Genomic DNA, 6039 nt, shown 5'->3' with positions numbered 1-6039 from the left:
TTGTGAGATAATGGGAATTATACCATCTGACTGTTTGTATCTAAACCCTCAAAAGGTCCTGCAGGAACTGACCAAGGACTGGTAACAGCTAGTGCTGATCCCAACTCCTTATGCCATATTCCTCTTTGCACCGGGCTTTCCCATGCACCAGCTTTTCAGCTATCCAGGGAGTCCTAGCACCCCTAGTCTGAAGTAAAAAAGGACTGACTGTAGCATCACTTCAATCCTAAAAAACATAATTCAAAACACAATTCAAACCCCAAAACAAAACTTTGAAGGGCAAATGTTTGCTCTTTATTCACTTTATGAATACTGCATACATAGTGTAAAAAAAAAAAAACCCAAATGCTTGTAATACCAGTCCCTGATTCTTATATCCCTGCTGGAGAACACCAGGAAGAGGTTTTTTGTTGCTGCGTTTTTTTTTAAAGCATCTGGCAATATAGGAGCCCAAGTTGCAGCTCTTCCTCACCTTCAAATAAAGAAGGCTAGATAAAGATTCTCAGCTTCTCCTCATAAAAAAAAAAAAAAGGAAAAATAATTTAAAAAGCAAGTGAAGGAACATAAACCTTTTCTTAACATTTAGTGCTCAGTTCCACAACTGGTTTACAGAGAGCTTCATTCCTGAGACGACACGAATGAGGCTCACAATCAGATTTAATGGGAAATACAATTGACTAGCTGCTGTGAAAATGAGAAAACTACTTACTTTGTTCATTGTACAAAGCCAAAGTTGTTCTACCAGTTGCAAAGGCAATGAAGCATTTGCAGTTTGAATTTATATCCACAGAATCCTTTGATATTGGGAACTTTTTGCATGTGTTACAAAACAACAGGAGTTGCCAAATGTTCCACACTTCTCAAATCTAATCCTTATTTAGTAGTCATAGAACTATGAATTCAGAAATCTGGGTTTTATGCTGCTAGTTAAAAGGCAAAAAAGCTCTGTGGGTTCCGGCTGTGAACACTTCCCCCCCCCGCCCCCAGTTTTCTAGTGTATACCTGCACCCTCTTGCTTTATGCTTTATGGCTGTGCTGCTTTTGAGGCAGTTTCTTAACTCATGACTTAAGTATCTAACATTCATTTTAATTGTTTATTTTAATATCATGGTCTAGCTTTATCCTTATTCACTGTGATGCCCTTTAAAATACTGATTTATTAAAATGTAATAATAATGAAAAAAAAATTTTTTTACCCAAGTACTACATTAATACTGTTTTCTGTCCTATGAACTAAGGTTTGTTTATCCACAGTAGGAGCTGTTGGTGCTACTTTGCAGCTGCTGGCATGAATTTAGTTACCGTTTGTTGCACTACTTTCTTGAGAGCGTCAAAAATGGCAGTTCAGAGGAGACTGTCCAATACATGACTTCTAAAAGTAACTTACCTGAAGAGGTTATTCTTCTATTCTGATTACATTACTCTGCTGTGCTGTAAAAAGAAACTAGTAGAAAATAGAACTACAGAATAAGACAGATATGACTGACAGGGAGGTGTAACTATATAGGCACTGGTGATCTTGGCCAGTTGAGACAGGTAAGCTGATGATATGTGACCTACCTCATTTGGATGTATTGCTGAGAAAACTTTGAAGTTTACCTGCACAGGGCTATTCTGAAACATACAGAACCTACGGGATCAGGAAAAAATATTCAATAAGGATGGGATATTCAGATTACTGAAAAGCAAGTTAGACATTTGGAGTATTCAGTCTCCATTTGCTTTCATGTTCTTAGCAATCTGGGGAAAATTCTGCTATGAAAGAGAGTGCAACTAGGTCAGTTCAGTTGATGATACAGAAAATCTGAAATTAAATTGCAATGCTGCAGAGATTGTTAGCGATAATTCAATCTGCTATTTTCAAATTAAAGCATGAAGCGGACATAACTTTGCTTCACTCATTTCATAGTATTTTTTCTATAATCTCAATGCTAGTTTACCTGATAGTGCAGTATTTTATTATGACTTTTGCATCTGGAAATTACATACATTTTAAAGAAATGTATAATGAAATACACAAACACACTCACTCAGAAAGTTGTTTGTTTTAAGGTACAGTGTTCCAATTTCACTAAAAGGAAGGCCTACTTTCATTCCATGTGCACCAAGACCTTGTCTCCAACTACACTTAACAAATACACCCTAGTAAATTTAAAGAATCAAACATCAGAAGAAGCTAAACAATAGAGACTAGTTCTCTACTACTGAAATTTGTATTTTCCTAATTTGTAAAAAAAAAAAAAATGAAAAAAAATTGGTCCACATACAAAGTAAAATGGGTAGAAGTAAGCCTAAGATGAGCAAACATTGTCCTTTTTATTCAGTTCCAGTTGTAGTGGTCTCTTGGAGATAAACCATAACGTGTGCTCTCTTCCTCTTCAGGCCCATAATCTAATGGCAGACCATAATTGTAATCAACTGTTACAACTGGTAATCTTTTGCTTTGTTCCATCTCCCTGGTGGTTTCACCTTGAGAAGGTTTTCTTTCATAGTCTATGGAACTATCTTCTTGGTGTACAGATGAAGATGGATGCATTGTTCGTGAAGAATATGGTGCAAATCTGTTTTTTCCTCTATTAAATTCATCTGAGGGATGCATTCTCCTATTGTCTTCAGGACAATTTAGTCGATTGCTGTAAGAACAAATATGAACAATGAAATCTTTTGAAATGAAACAGCTGATTTACTGTTGTTGGCCACCATTACAAATTAAACTTGTGTAACCCTGAAAGAACAATTCAGACCCTGATTCTTGTTTTTACCTCTAAAATTAAAATCCTCTCTACTGGATGTTGCAAACTTGTTTATATTAATTTTTCATTTCTAGTAATTAAAATTACAGCTATTTATAGTAAGTAATTATATTAGAAGATGTTTTGTTTCAAGTGTTTATCTAATTAAAATTCCCTGTTTAATGAGGCTTTCTTTACCTAGGGGCCATTTTTGTTCCTCAGCCCGTGTTTTAATTTTTTGTAATATGTAACAGTAGCTCTCGAGTACATGGTTTCAACAGGCAATAATATACTTTGGATTTATATCTCCAGATACTTTAATTATTTATTCTTCTGCAATAGGAGAATCACTCTCCTACAAAATACATATGGAAAGATCTAAAAATACACATACGGTATATACACTTTCTGTTTTGGATTCTCTTTACTCTCAAGTACCTTACTTACTTTGTAAAATAAGCGGTGTGTAAAGCCAATTCAGAACAATCTTTGTACTTTTAAAATCTTCTCCCCCAGTGAACCATAGATTAATTTAAACTGGAAAGGATCTCTACAAGTACCTAGGACCACCCACTCAAAGCAGGTCTAATTAGATGAGTTTGTGCAGGGGCCATGTCCAGCTGAGTTCCAAGTATCTCAAAGGATGGAGATTTCACAGCTGCGCTGGGCAACTTGTTTCTGTGTCTGAACATCCCTCACAGTAAAGCTCATTAGCTTGTTGTAGACAGCGGTTAAGACTTAAATACAGCATCTGTATTTTGCTTTTTTGCTTACTGACAATAGCTTTTCCTATTTTGTAGTACATTAACTTGAACTGTGCTGACTTGACATTGTCATGTCAATGACTTATGTCAGGGATTCTCAAACCATTTCAATAATCACACTCAAACTCAATATAGACAGACCACTAATTAGCCACATTATTTGCTCGGTGTTCAGATTCAATGGTTTAATCTGCATTTAAGAATAAATATTAACATCAATTTTTAAACTGTGCAGTTAATGTGTATTTTTTAGCTGGGAAACTGGAGGAGTAACAGTATAAAGGCAAGTCAGAAAACAACATATGAAATCTGATATTTACCTATAATTTCTGTTAAAGTCATCATTATCAGACCCATAATCTCTATGAAGTGAAGGAGATGAGAAATGAGGTTCTTGTACATTTTCATGGGAAGAAATAGATTGATTTCTGCAAATAACCAACACAATTGCATGTTAAGAAGAGTACAAATGGTTGTGAGCTTTTGAAAAATATGCATTTATTAAATAATATTTTTACTTTTAATTAAAATTTACTTAAAATGTGAATAAAAACAATCTTAGCTGTATTAATTTAACACCTCAAAATGGTATGCTTAATTGTAATGATATAATATCATCTATTTTAGCTAAACAATGAAAGAGATTAAATCAAACTTTACTAGCCCAAAAAATACCTGAAATGCAAAAAGTATTTTTAAATATTATGTCACAATCCAATAGGTTTACTAGTAAGTCATAAATATTTGGGAAAATATGATGCAAGTTCAGAAGCAAAGGGATTTCTAACAAATTATTAACTCATGAAATAAACAAATGCAAGTCAAACTTCCTTGTACCATTACTGCTTATCTCTGGCTAAGGGCATAAATAAAATTTAATATCCTCTTCTGTCTTCAGGATTGCTTTTTAAATGTAAGTTTCCATGCAAAACAAAGTGGGACAAAGAGTTTTGTTTCAAGCTGACTCTAAAAATGTAAAGGAAACACATAAGCTTTAATTTATAGAAGCACAACCTTCCAATTTAGGAAACGCTGGCTTTCAAAGCTGCAACACTCCAGCTTACGTCACACCCTTCCATAAATCAAAATAGAGAGAGTTAATTAACTGATCTTTTATATATGATTTTTAAAGGATGATTAATTGATTTAAAATTAATTTATTTTAAAAATAATTAAATTGAAATTTAATTTAAAAGTGCTGACGTTTACACTTTTATTCTCTAATTCTGGTCTTACAACTCAAGGATGCTTTACCTGTCTGAACACCATTCATGTGGCAAGTCATCATGACCTGGATGATCATGAAAAGGTCTTGGCCTTTGACTATGCCCTTTATTAACATAATCAAAGTCTTCTAACTGAGTCTGCTCCTGTAAGTCATCATAAGGCTGATGGTCATGAAAATGTCTGTGCCTTTGTCCAGGACGTTTATTATCATAATCTTTCAGTCGCATCTCTGTTTGTAAGTCATTGCGAGGCTGGTGATCATTGAAAGGTCTCAACCGCTGCCCACGACCCCTGTTAACAAATTCAAAATCTCCCAATTGCATCTGTGGCTGTAAGTCATCATGTGACTGATAGTCATGGAAAGATCTTCGTCTTTGGCCAGGACCTTTGTTGACACAATCTAACTCTTTCAACTGCATCTGAGTCTGAAATTCATCATGGTGGTCATGGAATGGTCTTCGTCTCTGGCCACGGCCCCTTCTACCAAAATCAAAATCCTTTGACTGTCTGTCTTCCTGCAAATCATTGTGACATGGATGGTCAGGAAAAGATCTCTGTCTTTGTCCACGGCCTCTGTTAAATTCAATGTCCCTCGATTGTCTCTCTGCCTGTAAATCATCATGAAACTGCTGTCCATGAAAAGGTCTCAACCTTTGTCCAGGTCCCTTGTTACTGAAGTCTAGGTCCTTCAGCTGCATGTCTTCTTGATAATCATCATAAAACTGGTGATCAGGAAAGGGTCTTCGCCTCTGTCCTGGTCCCCTATTGTAGTCCCAATTTCTCATCTGCACCGGTGCTCTTAAATCATCCTGAGTCTCATGGTCATGAAATGGTCTTCGTCTTTGTCCAGGTCCCTTATTAATGAAATCAAAATCTCTCGACTGCATCTGTCCTTGCAAATCATTGTGAGAGTGGTCATCATAAATTCTTAATCTTTTCCCAGACCTGCAAAGAAGTTTTTATCTTAAATAGATCATACTTATAAGTGCTACAAGTCATTAATGAAAACAAGTTTTTTTAACTAAGAATTTATATATAGGTATCAAAGCTACTAAGAATCCAAACTGTCAGTAAGATTAAAAAACTTTCAGTGTCAAGTGAACTAATTACTTACAGACTTCTAATGGTACACATTTAATTTTTTTCCCTTTTCACTGGTCTGTAAAATTCTGTAAATATATTTTGCATGAGTAGGCTACATTCATAAAATCTCTTTTAAATTAGAGTATCTATAGTATTGTCAATAAGAAACAATTCTCTTTTCCACAGTGTGGGTTTTTTTGGCTTTTAATTCCATGTTTCAGCCTATTACCCCT

The 6039-nt window shown here is 35.0% G+C and overlaps 1 protein-coding gene across 1 annotated transcript in view; it reads right to left on the bottom strand.

Moving 5' to 3' along the window:
• Nucleotides 1–2187: 2187 nt before the first annotated feature.
• Nucleotides 2188–6039, bottom strand: part of LOC104626788 — a 23995-nt gene continuing 20143 nt past the window's right edge. The window contains exons 8-10 of the mRNA XM_010294809.1: nucleotides 4751–5668; nucleotides 3817–3924; nucleotides 2188–2633 (exon numbers count right to left, since the gene is read on the bottom strand). Coding sequence (XP_010293111.1) covers nucleotides 2321–2633; nucleotides 3817–3924; nucleotides 4751–5668 — 1339 coding nt within the window. The 3' untranslated portion in view covers nucleotides 2188–2320. The remainder of the gene's footprint in view (nucleotides 2634–3816; nucleotides 3925–4750; nucleotides 5669–6039) is intronic.

This window comes from Phaethon lepturus, unplaced genomic scaffold (genome assembly GCF_000687285.1).
Source record: "Phaethon lepturus isolate BGI_N335 unplaced genomic scaffold, ASM68728v1 scaffold13679, whole genome shotgun sequence".
Classification (NCBI taxonomy): Eukaryota; Metazoa; Chordata; class Aves; order Phaethontiformes; family Phaethontidae; genus Phaethon; species Phaethon lepturus.
This window is presented reverse-complemented; position numbering and strand designations above follow the sequence as displayed.